The sequence below is a fragment of the Apus apus genome, unplaced genomic scaffold (genome assembly GCF_020740795.1).
Source record: "Apus apus isolate bApuApu2 unplaced genomic scaffold, bApuApu2.pri.cur manual_scaffold_30_ctg1, whole genome shotgun sequence".
NCBI lineage: Eukaryota > Metazoa > Chordata > Aves > Apodiformes > Apodidae > Apus > Apus apus.
In genome coordinates, this window is record NW_026248848.1 from 686,194 (window position 1) to 711,435 (window position 25,242).

General features: G+C 60.4%; 3 protein-coding genes across 8 annotated transcripts; 1 reads left to right on the forward strand and 2 right to left on the reverse strand.

The window, feature by feature from the left end:
- Positions 1-1,483: 1,483 nt before the first annotated feature.
- TAP1 (transporter 1, ATP binding cassette subfamily B member) lies at positions 1,484-8,241 on the reverse strand. The gene is made up of 10 exons (XM_051643799.1): positions 7,751-8,241; positions 7,036-7,138; positions 6,604-6,940; positions 5,959-6,156; positions 5,209-5,337; positions 4,535-4,720; positions 4,037-4,210; positions 3,120-3,279; positions 2,918-3,054; positions 1,484-2,005 (listed from the first exon to the last, which is right to left on the reverse strand). Exons 1-10 carry the CDS (start codon positions 7,845-7,847, stop codon positions 1,490-1,492), a joined length of 2,037 nt encoding a protein of 678 aa, XP_051499759.1. The 5' UTR covers positions 7,848-8,241; the 3' UTR covers positions 1,484-1,489.
- A 145-nt stretch (positions 8,242-8,386) lies between these two features.
- TAP2 (transporter 2, ATP binding cassette subfamily B member) lies at positions 8,387-19,057 on the forward strand. Of its 6 annotated transcripts, none has more exons than XM_051643793.1 (12): positions 8,387-8,451; positions 9,540-10,088; positions 10,180-10,288; positions 10,385-10,515; positions 11,087-11,292; positions 12,649-12,846; positions 12,927-13,055; positions 13,896-14,084; positions 14,195-14,368; positions 14,702-14,838; positions 14,914-15,330; positions 15,627-15,681. In XM_051643793.1, the coding sequence occupies exons 2-12, from the start codon at positions 9,614-9,616 to the stop codon at positions 15,679-15,681; spliced, it is 2,220 nt and encodes a 739-aa protein (XP_051499753.1). In that variant the 5' UTR covers positions 8,387-8,451; positions 9,540-9,613. The 6 variants fall into 6 exon arrangements, with proteins under 6 accessions (XP_051499753.1, XP_051499751.1, XP_051499754.1 ...); XM_051643791.1 differs by lacking the exon at positions 8,387-8,451 and adding an exon at positions 8,958-9,465; XM_051643794.1 differs by lacking the exon at positions 8,387-8,451 and adding an exon at positions 8,958-9,096.
- Positions 19,058-21,128: 2,071 nt separating this feature from the next.
- LOC127396191 (class I histocompatibility antigen, F10 alpha chain-like) lies at positions 21,129-24,650 on the reverse strand. Its single transcript, XM_051643803.1, has 8 exons — positions 24,566-24,650; positions 23,790-24,053; positions 22,827-23,105; positions 22,477-22,749; positions 22,294-22,395; positions 22,116-22,142; positions 21,775-21,828; positions 21,129-21,641 (listed from the first exon to the last, which is right to left on the reverse strand). The coding sequence occupies exons 1-8, from the start codon at positions 24,627-24,629 to the stop codon at positions 21,628-21,630; spliced, it is 1,077 nt and encodes a 358-aa protein (XP_051499763.1). The 5' UTR covers positions 24,630-24,650; the 3' UTR covers positions 21,129-21,627.
- Between the last annotated feature and the right edge of the window lie 592 nt (positions 24,651-25,242).

Genomic DNA, 25,242 nt, shown 5'->3' on the forward strand with positions numbered 1-25,242 from the left:
TGGTTTATCTTGATTTCAGTAAAGCATTTGACACTGTCTCCCACAGCATCCTTGTAGATAAGTTGATCAGGTATGGGTTTGGTGATCAGGTAGTGAGGTGGATTAGGAACTGGTTGATGGGAAGGAGTCAGAGAGTTGTAGTCAATGGGGCAGAATCTGGTTGGAGGTGTGTGACCAGTGGAGTCCCTCAGGGGTCGGTACTGGGACCGGTGTTGTTCAACATCTTCATCAACGACCTGGATGAGGGTACAGAAGGTACCCTCAGCAAGTTTGCTGATGACACCAAGCTGGGAGGAGTGGCTGACACCCCAGAAGGCTGTGCTGCCATTCAGAGAGACTTAGACAGGCTGGAGAGTTGGGCGGGGAGAAACATGATGAAATTCAACAAGGGGAAGTGTAGAGTTTTGCATTTGGGGAAGAACAACACGATGTCCCAGTATAGGTTGGGGGCTGACCTGCTGGAGAGTAGTGTAGGTGAAAGAGACCTGGGGGTCCTGGTGGACAGGAGGATGACCATGAGCCAGCAATGTGCCCTTGTGGCCAAGAAGGCCAATGACATCCTGGGGTGCATTAGAAAGGGTGTGGTTAGTAGGTCAAGAGAGGTTCTCCTCCCCCTCTATTCTGCATTGGTGAGGCCGCATCTGGAGTATTGTGTTCAGTTCTGGGCCCCTCAGTTCAAGAAGGACAGGGAAGTGCTTGAAAGAGTCCAGCGCAGAGCTACAAAGATGATGGAGGGAGTGGAACATCTCCCTGATGAGGAAAGGTTGAGGGAGCTGGGTCTCTTTAGCTTGGAGAAGAGGAGGCTGAGGGGCGACCTCATCAATGTTTACAAATATGTAAAGGGTGAGTGTCAGGGAGATGGAGTTAGGCTCTTCTCAGTGATGACCAGTGATAGGACAAGGGGTAATGGGTGTAAATTGGAGCATAGGAGGTTCAAGGTGAATATCCGAAAAATTTTTTTTACTGTAAGAGTGACAGAGCACTGGAACAGGCTGCCCAGAGAGGTTGTGGAGTCTCCTTCGCTGGAGACATTCAAAACCCACCTGGATGCGTTCCTATGTGATGTGCTCTAGGTGACCCTGCTCTGGCAGGGGGGGGTGGACTAGATGATCTTTCAAGGTCCCTTCCAACCCCTAGGATTCTATGATTCTATGATTCTATGATTCTATGATTCTATGATTCTATGATTCTATGATTCTATGATTTTGGTCCCAAGGGAGGCAGAGCCCCTCCTCACCCCGGCCACCCCACTGCTGCCCCCATCCCTGAACCCCCAATCATCAGTCCCCCCCCCACCAGCTCTGGGGTCCCCCACCACATCCTGGGTACAAACAAGGATTTATTTCAAACTCCATGTCCTGTGGCCAGCCCTGCCAGTCGCCAGCCCTCCCTGGCACCTGGTGGCACCTGCTGACCCCCATGGTCACCATCACCCAGCAGGGACAGCGTGCCCGGCCTGGTGCCCACCTCCCCACCCCCGACACAGATCTCACAGTGCCTTGTCACAGCTTTCACTGTCCCCATCCCATCTCTTAGTGTCCCCATCCCTGTCCATGGTGTTCCCATCCTGGTTTGTGGTATCCCCATCCTCGTCACTGGTGTCCCCATCCCATCTCTTAGTGTCCCCATCCTCGTTGCTGCTGTCCTTGTCCCTGCTCTCAGTGTCCTTATCCTGTTTTGTGTTGTCCCCATCCCCATTGTCCCCATCCCGGCTCCTGCTGTCCCCAGCCCTTGGTGTCCCCATCCTGGCATCTGTTGTCCCCAGCTCCTGAGGTCCCTCCTTCTCCATGTCCCCGTTCCGGGCTGTCCTGTCTTGTCCCCCACCCTGCAGCAAGTGCCAGTAGTGGCTGCCAGGGCGCAGGAGCTCCCCGGGGGACACCAGCTCGTGCAGCTGCCCCCCCTCCAGCACGGCCACCCTCTGTGCCCGCATGGCCAGGGCCACCTGCCCTGTCACCAGCAGCACCGCGCGCCCGGCCCCGCTGGCTCCGAAGATCTCCTGCTCCACCTGCAGCGGGTGCCATTGTCACTCAGGACCCCAGGGATGGGGACACAGGGGACATGGGGAGTGGGGATTCAGGGGACATGGGAGTGGGGACCCAGGGGGCATGGGGAGTGATAATTCCCACACAGGGACCAGGGACTCAGGCGACATGAGGAATGGGGATCTAGGGGACACCAAGAGCAGGAACCCAGGGATCAAGGGGATATGGAGATTAACGGGACACTGGGATGAGGAACCATGAAGATATAGGGACCAGGGGGCACAGGAACCATGGGACATGGGGGCCAAGGACCAAGGGAACATGGGGAGCAGGGACCCAGGGACATGAGGACTGGGTACTAAGGGAACATGGGGACTGAGGACCCAAGGGACACTAGGAGAGGGAACACAGGGGGACACCCCCAAGACCAGGGATCTTCTGGGAGAGGGACACAGGGTATGCCAGGACTGGGGATGAAGGGGACCCAGGGACAATGAGATTGTGGACCAAGGGGACACAGACACCAGGGACCAAGGGGACAATGGAAAAGGGGATCCAGGGGGACCCCCTGAGATCGGGGGCTGCTGGGAGAGGGACCCAGGGGACAGAGAGACCAAGGATCTATTGGACATGGGGAGCCAGGGACCAAAAGGGCACGGGGTCAAGGGACTGGAATTGGGGCCCAAGTGGGACCCCTCAGGACCAGGGGACTGCTGGGAGAAGGACCTAGGGGACCAGGGACACAGGGGACATGAGAACTGTGAACAAAGGGGACCCAGGGACCCAGGGCCCAGGGAACACTGAGACTGGGGATCAAGGGGACACAGAGAACAGGAACCCAGGGGATTACAGAAAGAGGGGACCCAGGGGGACCCCCAGGGACTGGGGTGCTGCTGGACAGGGGAACCCAAGAGGACACAGGTGTCACCTCTCACCTGCCGCTGGCTCTCAGCATCCAGGGCACTGGTGGGCTCATCGAGGACCAGGACACGAGGGTCCCTCAGCAGGGCACGCGCGATGGCCACCCCTTGTCGCTGTCCCCCGGAGAGCTGCCCCCCCAGCTCGCCCACCTCTGCATGAGACACGGCTCAGGGGGGGACACGGGGACACGGGGACGGGGACGGGGACACCTCCTACCTGTGTCATAGCCCCGGGGCAGGCGGGTGATGAAGGCGTGGGCACCCGCCCGGCGCGCTGCCGCTGTCACCTGCGCCCGGCTCCAGCCCCGCGGCCCGTAGGCGATGTTGGCGTGGAGGGAGCGGGAGAAGAGCACGGGCTCCTGGGGGACAGCGGCCACCTGCGGCAGAGGGGACAGCTGGGGACACGGCGGGGACACTGCGGGGATGTTGCTGGGGGCATGACTGGGGATGTGGTTGGGGCGAGGCTGGGGATGGGGCAGGGACATGACAGGGACATGGTGGGGATGTGGCTGGGGACACAGCGAGGCTGTGGTGGGGACATGGCAGGGATGTGGCTGAGGACGTGGCAGGGACACGGGCTGTGGTGGCTGGGGACGTGGCGAGGATGTGGCAGGGGATGTTGCAGGGATATGATGGGGATGTGAAAGGAACATGGCAGGGACATGGTAGGCACGTCAGGCACATGTCTGGGATGGCTGGGGACACAGTGGGGATGTGACAGGGACATGGTGGGGATGTTGCAGGCGTGTCAGGGGGATGTGGCAGGGATGTGGCAAGGACATGGCACAGAAATCTGGAGATGTAGCAGGGACATAGCGGGCATGGGCAGGGACACAGCAAGAACATGGCAGGGGATGTGGCAAGGACATGGAGGGGACAGCTGAGGATGTGGCAGGGATGCAGCAGTGACATGGCAGGGATACGGTGGGAGTGGCAGGTGACACTATTGGGGATGTGGCAGGGAAGGCTGGGGACACAGCAGGGATGTCTGGGGACATGGGGGGGTGGTGGGGACCCGTTGGGATGGCTGGTGACACAGGAGGTGGTAGTGGGGCCTCATTTAGGATGGCTGATGACGGGGGGTGGCAGTGGTGACCTGTTGGGGACAAGTGGTGACAGGGGTGGTGGTGGCACCTGGAGGCGCAGGTAGGGGTGCTGGTAGGTGGAGAGGGGGTGACCATCCAGCAGCACCCGCCCAGCACTCGGCAGCTGCAGGTGAAGGACCAGGGACACCAGGGTGCTCTTCCCTGCCCCAGGGGGGGCCACCACTGCCAGCACGTCCCCAGGGCACAGCTTCAGGGACACACCCTGGGGGGACAGAAAGGACAGTTTCATCACCTTCCCTCAGAGTCCACAGCCCTCCCTGAGCCCTCCCTGACATGTCCCCATGTGTCCCTCCACCACATCACCACTACGTCCCCATGTCCCCATGTCTATTCCCCATGCCATCCCCACCATGTCTGTGTCCCCATGTCCCCTCACCTTGTCCCCACATTGTCTCCACCATGTCTATGCCCTCACACCCTCTCTACCATGTCCCCACCATGCACCTATGTCCCCACACCCTCCCTACCATGTCCCTGTGTACCCACGCCCTCCCCATCATGTCCCCCACCCTGTCCCCATGCCCACCTTGAGGACAGGCTCTTGGTGCTCAGAGTAGGAGAACCAGACGTCCTCAAGATGGAGGTGGCCCTGCAGGACATGGGGTGCCAGCATCCCCACAGGTGTCACCCCCTCCTCCTGGTCCAAGAACTCGAAAATCTTCTCTGAGGAGCCCACAGCCTTGGTCATGTTGGGGTAGTAGCGGAGCAGGACCTGGGGACACAGCAGGGACGTGGCCGGGAGGGGGTGGTGACACAGGGAACAGGCATGGGGACATGGCTGGGAAGATATGGGGACATGGAGGACACTGGGACATGGTGAGACCAGCATAGGAATATGGCAGGGAGGATACAGGGACACAACAGGGACATGACAAGGAAGGCCTTGGGGAGATGGCAGGCCATGGGGACATGGAGAGGAGGACTTGGGGACATAGGGGACGGGAATGTGAGATGGGGAATGGGCATGGGGACATGACCAGGAGGGTGTGAGGACATGGAGGTCACAAGAACATGGTGAGGATGCCATGGGGACATATCAGGGGGATGCAGGGACATGGCAGGGAGGGCATGGGAGATGGGTGGCCATGGGGACACAGAGATTGGCATGGGTACACAATGGCAAGTGTGTAGGGACATAGCAGACAGGCTTGGGGACATGGCAGGGACAATGCTGGGGACATGGTGTCCCCTCAGGCTCACCTCCACAGCCTCGGTGAACTGCATCTGGTAGATGAGGAAGGTGACAAGGTCCCCAGTGGTGATGGTCCCTGTGGCCACCAGCTGTCCCCCACAGCAGAGGAGCCCCAACTTCAGGGCCAGGGCTGAAAACTGGGGACACCACCAGGAGTTCACCACTGGGGGACACTGCTGGGCAGTCCCTGTCACCTTCCTCACTGTGGCCACCTCCCTGTGGAGGTGCCAGACTTGCTCTGTCACCTCCCTCGTGCCCTCACATACCCCCCCAAGTCCCAGAGATGTCACATCCCCCATCTCATCACTCCCCTGTACCCCCAGGCCTCTGTGCTCTTGTACCCCATGTCCTGATGTCCCCAAGTTCCCCAGCCACATGTCACCATGCCTCTATGTACCTCAACCCATGTCATCACGTCCTCCAGCCGCATGTCACCTTGTCCCCATGTGCCCCAGCCCCATCCCATCACGTCCCCATGTCCCCCAGCCCTGTCCCATCATGTTCCCATTAACTCCATCCTCATGCCATCATGTCCCTCAGCCCTGTGCCACTGCATCCACATGTCGCCCAGCCATTGCCACCATGTTCCCATGTCCCCTGTCCCCATGTCACCCCAGCCCCACGTCCACCAGCCCTGTGCCACTGTATCCCCATGTCCCCTGTCCCCATGCTACCCCATCCCCACATCCCCCCTCTTCATTCCATATTGTCCCCCATCCCCACCCACCCACATGTCCCCGTGTCCTCTGTCCCCGTACCCCGCTGGCCCAGAGGGTGGCAGTGTAAGTGGCCGCCTCCTTGCCCTCCAGCCGGTAGAGGTGACGCAGGCGCTGGTGGTACCTCTCGGCCATCCCGGCCTCCTGGGCGAAGCTGCGGACAGTGGCCATGGCCTGGAAGGTCTCCACGGCCACGGCGGTGGCACCTGCCAGCGCCTCCTGCACCTGCCGTGACAGCCCCTGGGGACAGCAGTGTCACCTCAGGGCCAGCAGATAGAAAGCAGGGGGACACGGAGGGGACAGCAGGGACAGGGAGGGGATGCTGGGCAGGTGGAGGGGACAAGGGGTGCAGAAAGGTGACAGTGGGCATGGGGAGGGGACAGAGAGCATGGGGAGGGGACAAGGGGTGCAGCAAGGGGACAATGGACATGGAGAGGGGACAGGGAGGAGACAGGGAGAAGATGGCAGGCCTAAGGAGGGGACAAGGGGTGCTGAAAGGGGATAGTGGGCACAGGGAGGGGACAGTGGTTATGAGGAGGGGATGGCAGGCAAATGGATGGGACAGTGGGCACATGGAGAGGACAAAGGGTGCAGGGGGGGACAGCAGTCATGGGGAGGGGATAGTGGGACTTGGAGGGGATGGCAGGCACAGGGAGGTGACAGGGACCCATGTGTGTCCCCTGATACCTGCTGGATCTTGCCAATGCGCCGGGGCAGCAACAGGAGGGCAGGCAGTGACAGGAGGGTGACAAAGGCCAGGTGAGGTGACAACCAGGCCATGGCAACCAGGAGAAAAATGCCCCTCCCCAGGTACCACAGCAAGAGGCTGAGGGCCTCAGACACCGCCGCGTAGGTGGCCTCCACATCCCCCGTCACCCGCGCTGTCACTGCCCCGGTCCCTGCCACCCGCAGGGAGGTGACATCCCGCCGCAGGACAGCAGCGAAGATGCGACGCTGGAGACGTCCCAGTGCCCGGCTCAGCGTCCCCGTGTAGGTGACATCGCAGGTGAATTCGGTGACAGCACTGCCATGGTGGCACCAGGGGGGTAGCTTAGCATGGGGACATGCATGTCACCCCCCCACACACCTCATGTGACACCCCTGGTGTCACCGTCCTACCTGCCGAGCCCCAGCAGCACCATGGGCCAGGCAGCAGCCACCTCATCCTCGCTGGCCACCCAGTCCGTGACGCGCCCAGTGAAGTAGGGGACGGCCACCTCCCCTGCCAAGGTGGGGGGACACTGCATCAGGGTGATGGGCCCCCCCACCTGGGTCACCAGCCCCAGAGTGGGGGGAGACCCCATGGTGTGACCTCGAGGTGCAGCCCACCCCAACTGGGTGCTGCCCCCCCCAAATTGGGTGCAGTACACCTCAAAGCTCAGAGCACCCCCCCAGTCCTGCCCCCCAAAACCTGGTTGTTGCCCCCCCCCCCCACGCTGCATCCTCCCCTCTCCCCAGTGCTCCCTCCAAATGGGTGCTCTCCCCACCCAGCTGCAGTCTACACCCCCCAACTCAGAGAATCCCCTCTCACTGGGTGCTGCTCCCTCCTAAATTGGGTGCTGTCCACCCCTCCAGCTTAGAGTATCCCCCCGGGTGTCACCTGCCAAAAACTGGGTGTGTGTCCCCAACTGGGTGCCTGACCCGCCCCCCCCCCCCAAAGCTCAAGGGCACCTTCCAGGTGCTGCCTCGCCTTCCCCACTTGGTGGGCTCCCGACACCCCCCTACTGGGTGCAGCCCCCCCATAACTGGGTGCCCACCCCAAGCCTTGGTGCTGCCCCTCCCCAAAGCCCAGGGCACCCCCCGGCTGCTGCTCCCCCCTCAGACCCCCCGGTACCGAGGACCGATGCCGCCATCAGCGCCGCCACCACCGCGCAGCGTCCGCGCTCGGGGCCCAGCAGGGCCAGGAGGCGGCGAGCGGGGGCCGCCCCCATCGCCCCCCGGTCCGGTCCCGGTGTGCCCCGATGTGTCCCGGTCCTGCTCACACCCGGTCGGGTCCTAGAGGGACGCCCTGTGCTCCAGTTCTCCTCCGGCTCTGCTCCCGCTGCGATTCGGCGTGTCCCGGTCCGGTCCTAAGATGTCCCGCTCTGGTCCCGGTCTGACTGATGCGGTCCCGGGGTGCTCAAGCCCGGTCCGGCTATCACCTGGTGCCCCCGGTGTGCTTCTGTCCTGCTGCAGGTGGCCGTTCTTGGTCCCGGTGCCGATCCCGGTTCTATTCCCTGCCCGGCCCCCAGTCCCGGTGCGGGTTCTGTTCCCTTTCTCGTTCCCAGCGCCTTTCCCGGTGCCTGTGCCGATTCTCCGGTGCTCGTGCCCGCTCCCGGTCTTTCTCCCCACCCCGGTCCTTCCCGGCAGCCGCCGCCGTTTCTCGGAAAGCGAAAGTCAGCGCGGGGGCGGGACCGGCAGCAGCCGCGTCTGGCCCAGCCCCGGACACCGGGGCAGGGACCAGGGGGCACTGGGGGGGCACCGGACATCACAGGAGAGTACCGGGCAGCGGGGAGGGAGCAGCTGGCATCGCAGAGCGGGCACCGGGCCCTGCCGGTACCGGGCACTGCCGGGGGGATGGAGGCACCGGGCGCAGTCGGGGGGGGGCACCGGGCATCACTGGGGGGCATCGAGACACTGTGGAGGGGCCCCGGGAACCGGCGGGGGGCACTGGGCATCGCCGGGGGGCACCGAGACGCTGAGGGGGGCATCGGGCATTGCAGAGGGGGCACCGGGCAGCGGGTACCGGGTACGGGGGTGGGAACCGGGCAGCGGGTGCTGCGGGTGGGGCGGGCATCGCTGAGAGGCACCGGGCACTGTCCGAGGGGCACCGGGAATCATCGGGGGGGTCCTTGGGGTTCCCCAGCCCCGCGTGATGTGCTTGGAGGATGTGGGGGGCGGGGGTAGGGCGGGGCAAGAGCCCGGAGGGCGACGCTGATTGGTCGAGGCAGAGGCGTCATCAGTTGCCGGGCAGATTGAGCTGGAGCAGTTTAGGGTGCGGGTGCTGCGGGGGGGAGGGGGGGGATGGGGGAACGGGGGGGGGCGGGGCCTGGAAAGTGAAACCAAGGGCAGCGCAGCGGGACCGTGCTGGGAGGTACCGGGTGGGACTGGGGCTACTGGACGCACTGGTGTGTGCTGCAGAGTGCTGGGCATGGTGACGGGGAGCTGAAGGAACTGCAGTGGGAGCTCTGGTCTTTCCTGGTGAATACCCCAGTGTCCTGGGTAGGGTTTTGAGGGTCTAGGCTGGGACTGGGGGCTGGACTGGGAGCACTGGTGCTTACTGGTGAATTCCCTAGGGTGCTGAGTGCTGTCCAGGGGAGCTGAACTGGAGGCACTGGTGTTGACTGGTGAGCACCCCAGGGTGCTGGGCAGTGTCCAGGGGTGGTTTAGGGGGCTGGACTGGGAACACTGGTATTGGCTGCTGAGCACCCAAGGGTGCTGGGCAGAGAAAGTCTTGAGGATCCAAGCTAGGATTGGGGGATGGACTGGGAGCACTGGTCTTTACTGGGTGATCCCCAGGGTGCTGGCTGGAATCTGGGAGCATTGGTGTCAACTGATGAGCACCCCAAGGTACTTCTGTCGATCTGGGCTGGGACTGGGGGGCTGGGACTGGAAGCACTGATGTTTCCTGGTGAATTCCCTAGGGTGCTGAGCAGTGTCTGCTGGGACCAGCTGGTCCTTTCTGGTGAGCACTGGTCCTTACTGGTGAGCCTCTGCCATGGCACTGCTCCCTGCCCTCCGCCTGGCCTCCCTCCTGCTCCTGGTTGACCTGGTGCTGCTGGCAGCACTGGCCCACTTGGCCCCGGCACTGGCCCAGTTGGGCCTGGTGGCCACCTGGCTGGAGGCCGCCCTGCGTCTGCCAGCGTTTACCATGACCCAGAGGCTGCTGGTGCCAGAGGGTCCCCGAGGAGCTGCCATCATCCTGGGCCTCACCCCTGCCACCTTCCTCACCCTCCGGAGCCTCCTGGTGCCGGGCAGTGCTGCCCCGGTGCTGTTGGCCACTGCCACGCCTGCCTGGGTGGCCTTGACCCACGTGGCGGTGGCCGCTGCGCTCTTGGCTTGGGCGGCACCAGCACCCGGCGGCGGGGGGGACACCAGGTCCCCGGTGGCCTTGGGGCAGCTGCTGGCACTGGCCTGGACCGAGTGGCCCGTCCTCTCTGGAGCCTTCATCTTCCTGGTGTTGGCCGTGCTGGGTGAGTGATGGTGGGTGCTGGGGGTACACGTGGGCCCCGTAATTTCTGCTGCAGCCCCCCTGGAGCTGATGACACCCCTCAACCTCACCAGGTGAGACCGCGGGGCCGTATTGCACCGGCAAAGCCCTGGACGCCATCCGGAGCGGGGAGGGTCCCACCGCCTACACCCTTGGCCTGGTCCTCGCTGCCGATTTGGGCAGGTAGGAGGGCCCTGGTGTCCCCCTTGTCTGTCCATCTGTCTGTCTCCCAGGGCTGGGCTGACAGGGGGTCTCGGTGTCCATGTCCCCCTCCCCCAGCTCGCTGTTTGCCGGGTGCCGTGGGGGGCTCTTCATCTTGGCCCAGGCCCGGCTCAAGCTCAGCACCCGCCACCGGCTCTTCTCCCGCTTGGTGTGCCAGGACCTAGCCTTCTTCCAGGAGACACCAGCAGGTAGGGGAAGTCCCCATTCCCCCTGAAAGGAACATCTGAATGCTGCCAACTGGCCACCAGACACTTCTACACCAACAACTCACCACAAGGACAACTCTACACTATAACATCATTTGTGACACTGAAAATTAACAATGAGATAAAAGCTTGAGAGTGCCCAGCACCCTGGGCACTGGTGGTCACCAGTCAACACCAGTGCTCCCAGTCCAGCCCCCCACTCCCAGTCTAGATCCCAAAGATCTTGCCAAGCACCCTGAGTTGCTCACCAGTGCTCCCAGTCCAGCCACTTCAACTCCCCAAGGCTGGGGCACTCACCAGTCTCATCGATTAATCCCATAATAATACTAATTAAGAAAAAATGAACAATTTCATAATCTTTAATTATAATATTTAATCTTGATATTTAATAATAACAGGCACCATCTGGCAATTGGTGGCCAGTTGTCCGGTGTACAGTTGTCCACAGAGAGTTAGCTGCTGCAGACTGTTGGCAGTGGCCCAATGTCCTGGCCCCTTCCCACCCACCCCCAGGATCCCTCACCCCCCCACTGACCCTTCCCCACCCCCACAGCTGAGCTCTCTGCCCGGTTGGCCAATGAGGTGCCCCTGTTGTGCGAAGCAGTGCCACGCAGCGCCAACGTGGCCCTGCGGAGCCTGTGGATGGTGGTGGGGTTGGTCATCTTCATGGTGGGGCTCTCACCCCGCCTGGCGCTGCTGGCGCTGCTGGAGGTGCCCCTCGTCATCACCGCACGCAAGGTCTACGACGCCCGGTACCAGGTGAGGGGGGCTGGGATGGAGTGGAATGGTGGGAATAGGTTGGGATGGGATTGTGAGATGGAGAACGGGAAGATGGGATGGTGGGAATGGGAAGAGTGGGGAGGGGCTGGTGGGAAGGGGATGAGAGGGATGGGATTGGATGGGATGGGACGGTGGGAATAGGTTGGGATGGAATGGGATTGGGAGATGTGGACCAGGGAGATGGGATAGTGAGAATGGGAATAGTGTAGAGGGAATGATGGGAAAGGGATCAGGGGATGGGATGGTGGGAATAGGTTGGGATGGGATTGTGAGATGGGAACTGGGGAGATGGGATGCTGGGAATGGGAATAGTGGGAAGGGGATCAGGGGAATGGGATGAGATTGGGAGATGGGATACTGGGAATGTGAATAGTGCAGAGGGGATGTTGGGGAGAACATCAGGTAGATGGGATGTGATGGTGAGATGAGATGGTATGGTGGGGAGAGGACCAGGGAGATGGGCTGGGGTGGTTGAGAATAGTGCTGAGATGGAATAGAATGGGATGAGATGGTGGGATGGAGACCAGGGAGTTGGGATGGTGGGAATGGTGGGGAGGGGGTGGGCCAATGGGAATGAGATAGGATGGGAAGAGGATCAGGAATATAGATGGGATGGTGGGATGAAGACCAGAGAAATAGGATGGAAGAGGCTGGTGGGAACAGTGATGGGATAGAACAGGATGGAATGATAGGATGGAGACAAGGGAAATAGCATAGTGGGAATGGAAGAGTGGGAATGGGATGGTGTGAAGGGGATTGGGAGATGGGATGAGAGAGTGGAATGGAATGGTGTAATGAAGACCAGGGAGATGGGATGGTAGGAACAGGGTGGTGGGGATAGGGTGGGGTACCAGGATAGGGACAGGGTGGGATTGTGAGGATGGGATGGGATGGTGGCAATGAGAATGGTGGGGATGGGAATGGGTGATGGGGACAGGGAAATGGGATAATGTGAACAATCTAGACAAGATGATGGGATGAGGACAGGGAGATGGGGTGGGATGGTGGGATGGGGACATGATTAGATGGTGGGGATGAAGGAGACTAGAATGGGGACAGGGAGACTGGACAGAATGGGAAGGATGGGATGATGGAGACAAGATCATGGCAGGATGAGGGGGACTGGAAATGGGACAAGGATAACAGGATGGAAAGTGGGGATGGGATGATGGGATGGGGACCAGGAGGATGGGATGGTGGGATGGGGATGGAGGGAAGGGGGTCAGCGGTGGCAGGATGGGGTAGGTGAGGATGGGGACAGTGGGGTGGGCACCCTAGGGTGGGGGAATCAGGTTGGTGGGGACATCCTGTGGGCACTGACTCTGTCCCCCCCAGGTGCTGCAGCGGGCGGAGATGGACGCCAGGGCCAGGACAGCAGCGGTGGTGCAGGAGACCGTGTCCTCCATCGAGACGGTCAGGACCTTCGCTGGGGAGGAGGAGGAGGAGGGTCGCCATGGCAGGGCTGTGGATGAGATGCTGAGGCTGAGGGATCGGATGAGCGTGGAGAGTGCCCTCTTCACTCTCTTCCAGCGGGTGAGACGGGTGCAGGAGGGACCCCCGGCGTCCAGGCACACTTGTTCCCCCCACCCACTGACCCCCTTCCCACCCCACAGGCCCTGCAGTTGGCCATGCAGGTGCTGGTGCTCTACCATGGGCACCAGCAGCTCCGTGAGGGGACCATCACCACTGGCAGCCTTGTCACCTTCCTCCTTTACCAGGGGAAAGTCTGCCACAGCGTGAAGGTGAGACCACATGACCCGTGTGTGTCCCCTCCACCGTGTCTGTCTGTCCCTGTCCCCGTGGGAAAGGGGCAACTGGCCACCATCAACTGAATGCCACCAAATGAACACTTCTACACTGCCAAATGGGACAATGGGCTACCGACCAGGAGCAACAGACCCTCAAGTTGCAACAGCTCCATCCACAGGGCTCCAATGGCTGTGAGAGAACTGGGTTTATTCAGGGGAGTTCAGGTGTGTGTGTGACACCATTTGTGACATGAAAAATTAACAGTGAGATAAAGCAACTGAAGCAAAGGTGAGATGTTTTCTAAAAGTAATGTCGAATGCAACTGAAAAACACATCAAAACCCAGTTTTAAAAAGTGATACCAAACAAACACAACTGTAAAACATTCCAAAATATTTTCCAAAAGTAGCATTAAACAAACACATTTTAAAGCCATCAAAACCCAGGTTTTAAAAGTTATATTCAAGTTTGTGACCTGAAATGAGCTGTTTGGGATACATTTGACTGAGCCATCTTTATCTCTTTGTTAATTCTTTGTTTCTCACATTTCATTGAACCATCTTTATCTCATTATTCATCTCCCCTTTCTCATATTTGGCTGAGTCACCATTATTGTTAATTTTCCATGTCCCAAATGGTGTCACTCACAGCCTTGACCTCCTCTCTAGAGACCTGGTTCCCTGGCTGCTCCCTGTGAGTCTGCTCTTAGTGCTCCCCACTGATCAGTGGCCACTTGTCCCAGTGGTGAATTGGCAGTGTTGAAGTGTCCGACGTGTTGGCAGTGGCCAGTTGTCCCACACCCCTCCCTGGTGCCATCTCCTCTGTCCCACGCAGTCGCTGGTGTTTGGCCACGGAGACCTGCTAAGCAAGGTGGCAGCTGGCCGCAAGATCTTCGACTACCTGGAGCTGAAACCCACCGGGATCACAGGGGGCACCCAGGAACCTGCCACCCTGCGGGGCGAAGTCACCTTCCACCGTGTCTCCTTTAGCTACCCCACACGCCCCCAGCACCTCGTCCTGAAGGTAGAGCCTGGGGATGGAGCTTCAGTGGGTCCCCAAGAAGGAGGTGGGGCTGTCCCCTGAGCACCCCCCACTGCATCCTGCCTCTGCCTCCCAAACCCACCATCCCCCAGGAGGTCTCGTTTGAGCTGCACCCCGGCAAGGTGACGGCGTTGGCGGGACTCAATGGCAGTGGGAAGAGCACCTGCGCGGGGCTGCTGCAGCGGTTCCACAAGCCGGTGTGTGGGGAGGTGCTGCTGGATGGGGTCCCGCTGCATGTCTACGAGCACCACTACCTGCACCGCCAGGTGAGGGCAGCAGCAGCTGAGAGGATGGGTGGCACAACCCTGCTAGATGGGGCTCAGTCTCAGCCTATGCCTGGGGGTGGCAGGTGGCGTTGGTGGGGCAAGAGCCAGTGCTTTTCTCTGGCACCATCTGGGACAACATCACCTTCGGGCTGGAGGGCTGCAGGGAGGAGGAGGTGAGGGCGGCTGCTGCTGCTGCCGGTGCCCTGGGCTTCATCTTAGCACTGGAGCAGGGCTTTGACACCGGTGAGTGCCTGGGGGTGGGGGCTGGAAGGGAGGGGACCCAGGCATCAGGGTCTCACTCACCACCTCCCATCCTGGCCTTTTGTCCTGCAGAGGTGGGGGAGAAAGGGGGGAAGCTCTCGGCCGGGGAGAAGCAGCGCATCGCCATTGCCCGGGCCCTGGTGCGGCGACCCGCTGTCCTCATCCTTGATGAAGCCACCAGTGCCCTGGATGGGGAGGGCAAGGCAGTGGTGAGTGGGCTTGGTGGGGTGGGAGGAGTCCCATCCCCCGTGGCAGGTTCTGATGGGTGCCGGCATCTCCTGCAGCTGCAGGAGTGGGTGCGGAGCGGGAGGGTCCAGACGGTGCTGCTCATCACCCACTGCCCGCGGATGCTGGAGGTGGCTGATCATGTTGTGGTGCTGGAACAAGGCACTGTGGCAGAGATGGGGATCCCTGGAGAGCTGTGGGGCCGCCGTGGAGCCTACAGCTGTCTGCTGCAGCACCAGGGGTGGCCAGACACCTCGGGGAGGGGCTGCGAGGAGCAGCAGCCCTCTCCTGCCACTGTGGATGGGCAGAGAAGGGGGCTGCTCCCACCATGATGGACGTTTGTACAAAATAAAGAGCAGAATCACTTTGGAGAACAGGTGGGTGGAGAGTGGAGGCAGGGGGAGCCACCCAACACATCTGCTGGGTCTCGGATTGTCACCTAGGGATGTCACAGCTGCCATCCTTGACACTCAGAGGTGAGTGGGTCCCACTGGTCACTGGGCTCTCTCCAGGTGGAACCCAGGAGTCTTGGTTGGTCCCTGTTGCCTGGGTCCCTGTATGCCCCTGGATTAATACCCCTCATGTCCCTTGGGTCCCCACTCCCATGTCCCCTGAATCCCTACTCCTCATGTCCCCTTGGTCATTGGGCCCCCTGGGACCCTGCTCCGTGTGTCCCCTGGATCCCCACTCCCCACATCCCCTGTGTCCCCGCACCCCCTGTCCTCTGTGTCCCCATCCCTGGGGTCCTGAGTGACAATGGCACCCGCTGCAGGTGGAGCAGGAGATCTTCGGAGCCAGCGGGGCCGGGCGCGCGGTGCTGCTGGTGACAGGGCAGGTGGCCCTGGCCATGCGGGCACAGAGGGTGGCCGTGCTGGAGGGGGGGCAGCTGCACGAGCTGGCATCCCCCGGGGAGCTCCTGCGCCCTGGCAGCCACTACTGGCACTTGCTGCAGGGTGGGGGACAAGACGGGACAGCCCGGAACGGGGACATGGAGAAGGAGGGACCTCAGGAGCTGGGGACAACAGATGCCAGGATGGGGACACCAAGGGCTGGGGACAGCAGGAGCCAGGATGGGGACAATGGGGATGGGGACAACACAAAACAGGATAAGGACACTGAGAGCGAGGACAAGAAGTGCAGCAACGAGGATGGGGACACTAAGAGATGGGATGGGGACACCAGTGACGAGGGTGGGGATACCACAAACCAGGATGGGACCACCATGGACAGGGATGGGGACACTAAGAGATGGGATGGGGACAGTGAAAGCTGTGACAAGGCACTGTGAGATCTGTGTCGGGGGTGGGGAGGTGGGCACCAGGCTGGGCACGCTGTCCCTGCTGGGTGATGGTGACCATGGGGGTCAGCAGGTGCCACCAGGTGCCAGGGGGTGCTGGTGACTGGCAGGGCTGGCCACAGGACATGGAGTTTGAAATAAATCCTTGTTTGTACCCAGGATGTGGTGGGGGACCCCAGAGCTGGTGGGGGGGGACTGATGATTGGGGGTTCAGGGATGGGAACAGCAGTGGGGTGGCCGGGGTGAGGACGGGCTCTGCCTCCCTTGGGACCAAAATCCATCAGAATTGCTTTGGAGAGGAGCCAGCTGGGGCTTGGGAGCCACGAGGAGCCACCCAACCCACCTGCTAAGTCTCAGGTTGTCACCTTGGGATGTCACAGCCCCTGTCCTTGACTTCCAAGTGTGGGCTGGTCCCACTGGTCACTCCTTGGCTTCTAGGGGGAAGATGTAGGAATCTCATTTGGTGCAATGTTGCCACCAAGGCACTGACATGGCTGCAGTTGGCACCTGGTCCAGGTGTAGTGGGAGGTGTCCTTGACCATGGCCATGGGTTGGCACTAGATGACTTGTAAGGTCCCTTCACACCCAACCACTCTGTCGTTCTACCTGCTGTGCCTTGACCACAGCGACCCCACAAGAAGGGTCCTGCAAGAGGCTGGGCAAGGCTCAGATCTAAGAACTGTGGAACCACTGAGGTTGGAAAAGACCTTGAAAATCATCAAGTCAAACCATTAATCCAGCACTGCCAAGGCCACCATGTCCCTCAGCACCACATCTACGTGGCTTTGAAATCCCACCAGGGATGGTGGCTCCAACACTGCCCTGGGCAGCCTGTGCCAGGGCCTGTCAACCCTTTGGGGGAAGAAATTGTTCCCAATATCCAATCTAAACCTTCCCTGGAGCAACTTGAACCCATTTCTTCTTGTCCTGTTGCTTGTTCCTTGGGAGAAAAGACTGACACCCCCCCCACACACACACCCCCTGCCTTGCTCCAGCCTCCTTTCAGGAGGACAGTGAGAAGGGCTCCCTTCAGCCCTCTTTGCTCCAGGCTGAACACCCCCAGCTCTCAGCTGCTCCTTGTAAGTTCTCCAGACCCTTCTCCTTGTGCTCCAGACCATTTCCCAGCTTCATTCTCCTCCTCTGGACACACTCCAACCCCTCAATGTCCTTGCTGTCAGAGGCCCAAAACTGACCCTAGGATTTGAGGTGTGGCCTCAGCAGTGCCCAGCACGGGGGCACAATCCATGCCCTGGTTCTGCTGGCCACACCAGTGCTGATTGTCACCACTCAGATCTGACCCGCCCAGGGAGAGTAATTTTTTCCAGCGTTGCACAAGTTTGGGCGCTGGGTGGTAATTCCAGAGTTGAAGTCCAGCCTCTGTACCTCCAGGTGTTAGTGGCAATGAGCCTGCTCAGTATGGATCATGGATCCTCTGGCACTGCTGACTCAGATGCAGAGAATGAACCTTTGCATCAGCACACGCAGATTACAAAAAAACCATCACCAACCACAAAGAGCGACAAACTGAAATAAACTGGAAAAAAGGACCTTTTTAAATGGTCAAAGGACACCGTGACAGATAACCAGCTCCCAATGCCTCCCCCACCTCAGGAATGCAGAGAAGTCAGCCCAGCATCACTAGCCAGAAACACCAAAGAGACAAGGACAAATGTAACTGAGCAGCTCTGGTCTGGGCACTGCAGAGTCAGGGCTGTGTTGGGCATCTCTTGTACTTATAAAATAGAAGAACAAACACAATAACAATCACCCAAAACTACAAACTACAGCCTGAGCTGGGGCTGACACCATCAGCTAAAGAGCAAGCAGGCTTTTGGATATCCTGAAAAGGAGAAACAGATTCAAAACAGACACTGTTAAAACAAGGAGATACTTGAAAAGACACAAGAAAACTGTCACAAGCCACATCGGTTGCTTTGCTCCAGGTCTGCTGCTGAGCATATCCCATGTGCCTTAACCTGTGCCTCTGATTTAAAGAGTGAGGGTCAGTTCTACATGTCCACAGACTGTGAAAATCTCCTCAAACATGTCCTGGGGCCAACCCCCAAAAAACCCCAACCAAGCAAAAAGCCCTCCAGAGGTAACGGCACAAACACGGCGCATCGGAAAGCTGGACCTTGTGCTTCGCAAACTGTTTCTGAGCCTATTGCTTTCACAGCATCAAAGATCCATGGAATGGTTTGGGTGGGGAAGGACCTTAAAGATCATCTAGATCCAACCCCCTGCACGGGCAAGGACACCTCCCAGCAGCCCAGGCTGCTCCTAGCCCCATCCAACCTGCCCTTCAACACTGCCAGGGATGGGGCAGCCACAGCTTCCCTGGGCAACCTGGGCCAGGCTCTCACCACCCTCACACTTATCCTGGTTTGACCCATGATGAGGCCACTTTTCCTTTTATTGATTTTTTTCTTTTTTTCCTTCAGTAATTTTTTTTTTTAGTTACTACCAGAGTGTTCCTGTTAAGACTGAGAACAGTGGAATGTTTTTCTAACTGCTGGGGCTTCAAGGTCGCACCTTCACTCTGCCGGCTCAGACGCTACAGGGAGATCTCTGACCCCCCCGGAGGAGGCTGAGTTAAACAGACAGCAAAACTGGCCAGAAATCTTCCATTCCAGAGAGCTACGTGAGCTCAGAGGAAGGTCAGAGATCACACAAGACAACTTGTTCCTGCTTCTTCTTCCCTTCTCCTCCCACGGCCGGCATGCGGGGAAGACTCCATCCCTCCCTCCCCGTGGACCCCCAGGCTCCAGCTGTCCTGACCCTCATCACTCTCCGCTTTCTCCAGCAGCCCTTTGGGATTTCTCGGGACTGTTCCAGCTCAGGAGATGCTGTGGGAGTTGCTGGGGTGGGGGAGGTGAGAGGTTTTTGCCCATCTCTGAACATATTTGTATGTAATTGTATATATTTCTTTTATCATTGATGTTGAATTAAAGCTGTGTAGTTGAGTTTTCAATCCAGCCAAGTCTCTCTTCTTCTCTCTCTGCTCCCCTACTTGGGTGGGAGAGGGAGGGGATCGAGAGCATTGTTGTCAATCTGAGTCAAACCGTGACACTACTAAACAACTTCCTCCTAATGTCTAACCTGAATTTCCCCTCTTCTTGTTTTCATCCATTCCCCCTCATCTCATCCCTCCCTGCCCTTGTCCCAGGTCCCTCCACAACTTTCCTGGAGCCCCTTCAGGCACTGGAAGGTGCTCTAAGGTCTCCCTGGAGCCTTCACTTCTCCAGGCTCAACACCCCAGCTCTCCCAGCCTGTCTTCAGAGCAGAGCTGCTCCAGCCCTCACAGCATCTCTGTGGCCTCCTCTGGACTCTCCCCAGGAGCTCCATGTCCTTCTTTTGTTGTGGACTCCATACGTGGACACAGTGCTCCAGGTGGGGTCTCACAAGAGCAGAGAAGAGAGCAGCCCAGGACACAGTTGGCTTTCTGGAGTGGAGTCATAAAACACATGGAGACATTTGGCATGGCAGCAGTTGAAGGATCAGTGACGTCCTTCAGGGGCCTGTGACCAGCTGTGAGCCCCACTGGCTCTCTGCCTTTTTAACTGGCCAGACTGGAGAATTCCAGGGTGTGTGCACAGGTGATGACACCTCCTTCCTCCAAGGCAGCTGCCACCCATCAGCACCTGAACTTGCAGCAGACACAGAACTGTTTTACATAAGCAAGTTGTGGCAGAGGTGGAGGAACAGACACTTCCAGCAAATCTGTGGCTTATTTGTGCTCTGATCAGCTCCCATCAGCCCTAAGCCTGCCTGTCATCCTCTTGGCAAAGCTCCAGCTCAGGGTCCTGGTGAACAACAGGTTGACCAGAAGCCAACAATGTGCCCTTGCGGCCAAGAAGGCAAATGCCACCCTGGGGTGCACCAGGGACACTGTGGCCAGTAGGTCAGGAAGCTTCTCCTCACCCTCTGTTTTCTCCTGCTGAGGCCACATCCAGAGAACTGGGTCCAATTCTGGGCTCCCCAGTTCATGGAGAACAAGGAGAGAGTCCAGGGCAGGGCCACAAGATGATGAGGGGACTGGAGCACCTGCCCCGTGAGGAAGGGTTGAGGGAGCTGGGTCTGTTCAGCGAGGAGACAGGGGGAGGGGTCTAATCAATGCTGAGCAGTTTCTACAGGGGGTTTCAGGAGGACGGAACCAGACTCTTCTCAGCAGTGTCCAATGACAGGACAAGGGGCAATGGGCACAAGCTGGAGCACCCGAGGTTCAGGCTAAACATATGGAGAAACTTGACTGTGTGGGTGACAGAGCCCTGGGACAGGCTGGAGGCTCCTTCTCTGGAGACACTGCAGACCTGCCTGGACAGGTTCCAATCTCAAAGCTCTCAGCTGACTCTTCTCCTGCTGGCTGCAGCTTCACCCACCTACCTTCTGCCTGTGCAGGTTTCACCCCTCCCTGCACACACTCCCCAGCCTCTCGGTGTGCTTGCTCCACAATCAGTCTGTCTTTCTGAGCCAACATTGATGCAGCTCAGTAGACGCCTCCAACTGCTGCTCTTCCCTCAACAGGTCTGAACTGAATTTCTTTTGCCAAGTCTCTGATCCGTTCTGCTACAATTTCTGGGGATTTCCAGTGTTCCTCAGCCCAGCTACACCCTTTTGGGGCTGGACCAGCTTTAGAACCTTGAACAAACCCAGCAGTGGGGAGCAGCCAGGATCAGGCCCATCCTGGGCTGCCATGATCTCCTGCCAGAGAATTTGCCTTTGACCAACAACCAGTTCTCTATCCAGCCTGGCTGTGACCCCCTTTTATAGCCCCTCCTCCCTGCCCCTCGCAGACAAACCTGCTGTCACACCAATTCAAATGTCATGAGGCAGGATGGGCAGCTCAGGGAGAGTCGCTACAGGTCCCACACGGTGGGTCTGGGCCAGGCTGGGGCTTGTCCCACTCGGGTGTACAGGCAGGTCAACCTTGCTCATTCTCTGGGGGGCACTTGACAGTAACAACCAGTACCCAGGAGGTTCAAACAAACACAACTTTACTTAAAACCGAGTAAGATCATAAAGCTTGTCAAAAATCTCTCACCACGGCATCACTCTCAAAGCAGCAGGTTGCAACTGGCAGAACTTGGCAAAATTAGAAATGATGTTACCCTGATGGGCCAGGACTAAGGTTAGAAACAGAGAAAAAGAAAGAGAGAGAGGAGGAACAAGATAGAAAATATCTCACAACCCCTGGATCCAGCCACTCCCTCGGGGTGACACTGTGGTCAGTGTAGCACCAGGAAACGTGCACTGGTAGAAGAAATCAATGACAACCTCAAAATTAAAATATCTGTGATAATTGCAGGGGACAATTTTAAATGCAGTGGAAAATAGGGAGGCAGAAGAACCAACACCACAGCAGGGGTGGGTGTGGTGGGACAAGGTCTCTCTGCAGGCAGCTCCCAGGCTCCTCCAGCTCCTCTCTGCATCCAGGAGGTGGGAGGGCAGGGGACACATCCAGCCCCTCCTGGAGCCATCAGGCGAGGATCTCTGCAGGAACAAGAGGGTCACCCAGGGCCACCTCCCCGTCCACAGCCCTCTGCCCTGGGGGTCCCTCTGCTCTCCAAGGGGGAGCATGGAGAGCTGGGGCTGCCCTTTGCAAGCCCACGGTCAGCAACCGTACCTTTGGACGCCCTCTCAGAGCCCTCGTTTGAGCTACCAGACCCCCTGTCCGAGCCTGTGAGGGAGAAAGAGCCCTGAGCTGCCAACCCTGCACTGGCCACAGACAAGGGTCACGGGCCAGGAGCTGGGCTGGAGCCACAACTGCATCACAGCTCCCACGAGGAGCTGCCAACACCCGAGGGGAGACACGGCCCCTTCCATCCCTCCCACTTTGGGGCTTTCCAGAGGGGCAGCCCAGGGAGGACGGGGGTTGGGAAATGCCAGCAGGGGCCAGAAACTGGAGTCACCAGGTGTCCCCGGCCCTGGGCAGTGGCTGCAGCTGGACCTGCCCCCAGGACTCACCTGCCGCTGCCCTGTAGCCCGTCAGCCCTGCAGAGAGAAAGAGGCATCAGCAGCTGCTGCGCTGCCCACCTGGCTCGGGGCTCCACTGAGTGCAGCAGCTCCTGCCCCTGCCCCTCCTGGCCCCCCAGGCCCTGCCTTCCTCCCACCCCCCTCTGCCTCGCCAGCCCCGCGGCTTTACCTGACTTGCACTTCCAGAGGGCAAATCCGGCCCCCATGGCCACAACAACCAGGATGGCACCGGCCACCGCCAGCACGATGGTCAACAGGTTGGACTGTGGCTCTGGGGGAGAGCAGGGCAGTGAGGAGCGGGAGGGGAGCCCCACAGCCCCCCACCCCCCGTGCCCAGGGCCACCCCGCTCACCCCACGCGTAGAGGCCGGGCTGGGCCAGGCTGGCGTGTTCCACGCGGCACCGGTACTTGTCCTGCTCCTCCGGGCGGGCCTCGATGGAGGCCCAGGAGTAGAAGGTGCCGTCGCCGTTGGGCGCCACGCTGCCCCACTCGGTCTCCTGGTCCCTGACCTCGCCCTCCTTCAGCCAGCTGATGCTGATGGGCCGCGGGTAGAAGCCGTAAGCGCGGCAGGACAAGGTCAGGACCCCGTGGGCCTCCTTCCCCGACACTCGGACCGTGGGGGGCTCTGGGGAGGGGGTGGCAGTGAGGGTCGGCACACGCACCCACGCCGGCCGGTCCCCACACGCCCCGTCTCACCCTCACCTTTCCTCTCCAGCACAGCCCGCCCAGCAAAGCTCACGTATCTCCTCAGCCACTCAATGCAGATCGTCTCCAGGTAGTTCTTCCATCGTTCAGCTTCAGCCCCGTCCTCCTCCCACTTCCTCTTGGTGATTTGTGCTGCCGCATCCGCCGCGATGAACGTCATCGTGTCCAGGTCGAAGGAGATGAAGTCCTGCCCATCATAGGCGTCCTGCCGATACCCCCTGATGGTCCCATCCTCCAGGAGGTCACAGCCGTACATCCTCTGCACCGTGTGAGCTCCTGAAACGTGACCACAGAGACAGGGCTGAGGGGCTGCTGCAGCCCTGGGCCTTCAGAGGGGCTCAGACCCCCTGGAAGCTCCCCTCACCCCAGACCTGACTGAGCCCCAGGTGGGTTGGCTCCAGCCACAGAGCTGCCCTTGTCCTGCTCGGGCCCCACTGCACTTGTGGGGCAACACAAAGCCATGATGTGGACACACTGCACCCAGCCCTACAGCACCCTGGGACAGCGAGGGGCTGGGATGTGCCCCCCAAGCCCCCAGTGGTGGACAAGGAGATGGGATGGGGGCAGTGCCCCTGGTTCTGGGAAGGGCGGGTACAAAGCACCAAGGGCTGAGCAAGAGGATGAGACACAAGGTGGTAGGTTCTGGGGGTCTCAACGGCTCTGGGAATGGTGAGGGGCTGGGATTGCATGGCCAGTCCTGGAATGGGGTCCTGGGCACCCAAGTGTCCCCCTTGGATCTCTGATAAGGGATCCCATGCCCTATGGGGCATGGCAGGGCAGCTGAAACAGCCTGGAGCTGAGGAAGGGAAGGGCTGGGAGCCCTGTGACAATGACAACAGGCAGGGAAGGGTGCACACAACCTGGGGCAGTCGTGTGGGACAGGGCAGTATCCTGGAGGCAGGAACTGTCCCATCCCACGGAGCCCCAGCCCAGCCCCACGGAGCCCCAGCCCACACTCACTCCCACTCTGGTTGTAGCGGCTCCGCAGTGTCTCCAGGTCCACACGGTTAATCTGCTGGTTGTTCCGGCAGGTCTGGGTGTTCCTGTCCCAGTACTCCTGGTCCAGGTTGGCCTCCATCCAGTCTGCCCCAGGTGTCACCCTCCTTGTCTTGCTGTCATACCGTGCGATGAGGATCCCATCCACGTACCCCACAGACACAAACTCGGGCACCCCCGGGCTGGGCTCCGACACCGCGACGTCAAAGTAGCGCAGGGAGTGGAGCCCTGTGGGGACACGGGGGCAATGAGGGGGGACAGAGGTGATGCTGCTCAAGGGGTGCGGGCCCAGGGGTGGGCAGTCAGACCCGGGAGGAGGGTCCATGTTCCCAGAAAGGGCAGCCCGCAGCGTTCTGGTGTCAAGGAAAGAGGGTTCGGGTGGGGGGTTGGAGACTCGGGGTGCCCGGGAAGGGGTTCAGGGGGGTCCCGGGGTCATGGGAAGCAGATGCAGGGGAGGGTCCCGGACACAGGAAGGGTGGTCAGGGCGGAGGAGAGGTCCCGGTTCCCACGAAACGGGGGTCCAGCGGGGTGCGGGGAAGGGGGAGCGGGGGGAGGGAGGGCGTGAGACAAGGTGCTGGTGCCCGGGGAGCGGGGACGGGAGGGTCCCTGTGGCCGGGGATGTCCCCAGAGCCCAGGACAGGTGAGTCCGGGGGGCCAAGGGGGGAGGAATCGCGGTGCCCGGGAAAAGGGCCGCAGGGGGTCCCGCTGCCCGGGCAGGGTCCGGGCCACGCCGCGCTCACCGCTCGCCCCCCCGCAGAAGACCCCCAGCAGCAGCCCCAGCCCCAGCGCCCGGCCCGGCCCCATCGCGCTGCTCCGCTCCGGCCCCGCTGCCGCACGGCCCCGCCGAGCCCCGCCCCCAGCCTCGCCATTGGCCGCGGCACCGCCCGCCCGCCAATGGCAGCCTGGGCCGTTGGGGACGTCACCGGGCGCCGGGCAGATCCCGGCTCCGCAGGTTGCGACCGAAAGCGAAAGCGCCGGAGCCGCGCGGGGCGCGGACGCGTGTTACCCCAAAAACCGGCTCTTTGCCCGCGGACCAAAGTCCAACCCCCGCGCACAGACGCGGGGCCGGGTTCGTTACCGTCCCGCGCGGGAGGTGGCAGCTCCTGCCAAGGAACCAGCACCCGCAGGGACGGGACAGGGAACGTTTCTCCGGGAGAACCACAGGATCCCGGCGTGGGGGGGTTGAAGGGACCTCTGGAGATCAACCAGTCCGAGCCCCGCCACAGCAGGGTCACCCAGAGCAGGTGGCGCAGGAGGGCATCCAGCTTTAGGTTTGGGATGTCCCCAGGGATGGAGCCTCCACCCCGCTCTGGGCAGCGCAGCCTGTCCCAGGGCTCGGGCACCTCCACGGCCAACAAGTTTCTCCTCACGTTCAGACGGAACTTCCCGTGTTCAAAGTCGTGCCCGTGACCTCTGG

What these genes read in the sequence shown, in the direction of transcription:
- TAP1 (XM_051643799.1), bottom strand. Translation starts at nt 7,847, where the DNA reads ATGGGGGCGGCCCCCGCTCGCCGCCTCCTGGCCCTGCTGGGCCCCGAG. An exon ending in GCATTGGCAAGATCCAGCAG is followed by an intron (nt 6,157 to 6,603) that starts GTATCAGGGGAC and finishes TGCTGTCCCCAG; the next exon opens with GGGCTGTCACGGCAGGTGCA. An exon ending in ACCAAGAGCCTGTCCTCAAG is followed by an intron (nt 4,211 to 4,534) that starts GTGGGCATGGGG and finishes CTGTCCCCCCAG; the next exon opens with GGTGTGTCCCTGAAGCTGTG.
- TAP2 (XM_051643793.1), top strand. Translation starts at nt 9,614, where the DNA reads ATGGCACTGCTCCCTGCCCTCCGCCTGGCCTCCCTCCTGCTCCTGGTT. An exon ending in CTCGCTGCCGATTTGGGCAG is followed by an intron (nt 10,289 to 10,384) that starts GTAGGAGGGCCC and finishes CCCCTCCCCCAG; the next exon opens with CTCGCTGTTTGCCGGGTGCC. An exon ending in TCTACGACGCCCGGTACCAG is followed by an intron (nt 11,293 to 12,648) that starts GTGAGGGGGGCT and finishes TGTCCCCCCCAG; the next exon opens with GTGCTGCAGCGGGCGGAGAT.
- LOC127396191 (XM_051643803.1), bottom strand. Translation starts at nt 24,629, where the DNA reads ATGGGGCCGGGCCGGGCGCTGGGGCTGGGGCTGCTGCTGGGGGTCTTC. An exon ending in CCGCTACAACCAGAGTGGGA is followed by an intron (nt 23,106 to 23,789) that starts GTGAGTGTGGGC and finishes GTCACGTTTCAG; the next exon opens with GAGCTCACACGGTGCAGAGG. An exon ending in GCCCGGCCTCTACGCGTGGG is followed by an intron (nt 22,396 to 22,476) that starts GTGAGCGGGGTG and finishes GCTCTCCCCCAG; the next exon opens with AGCCACAGTCCAACCTGTTG.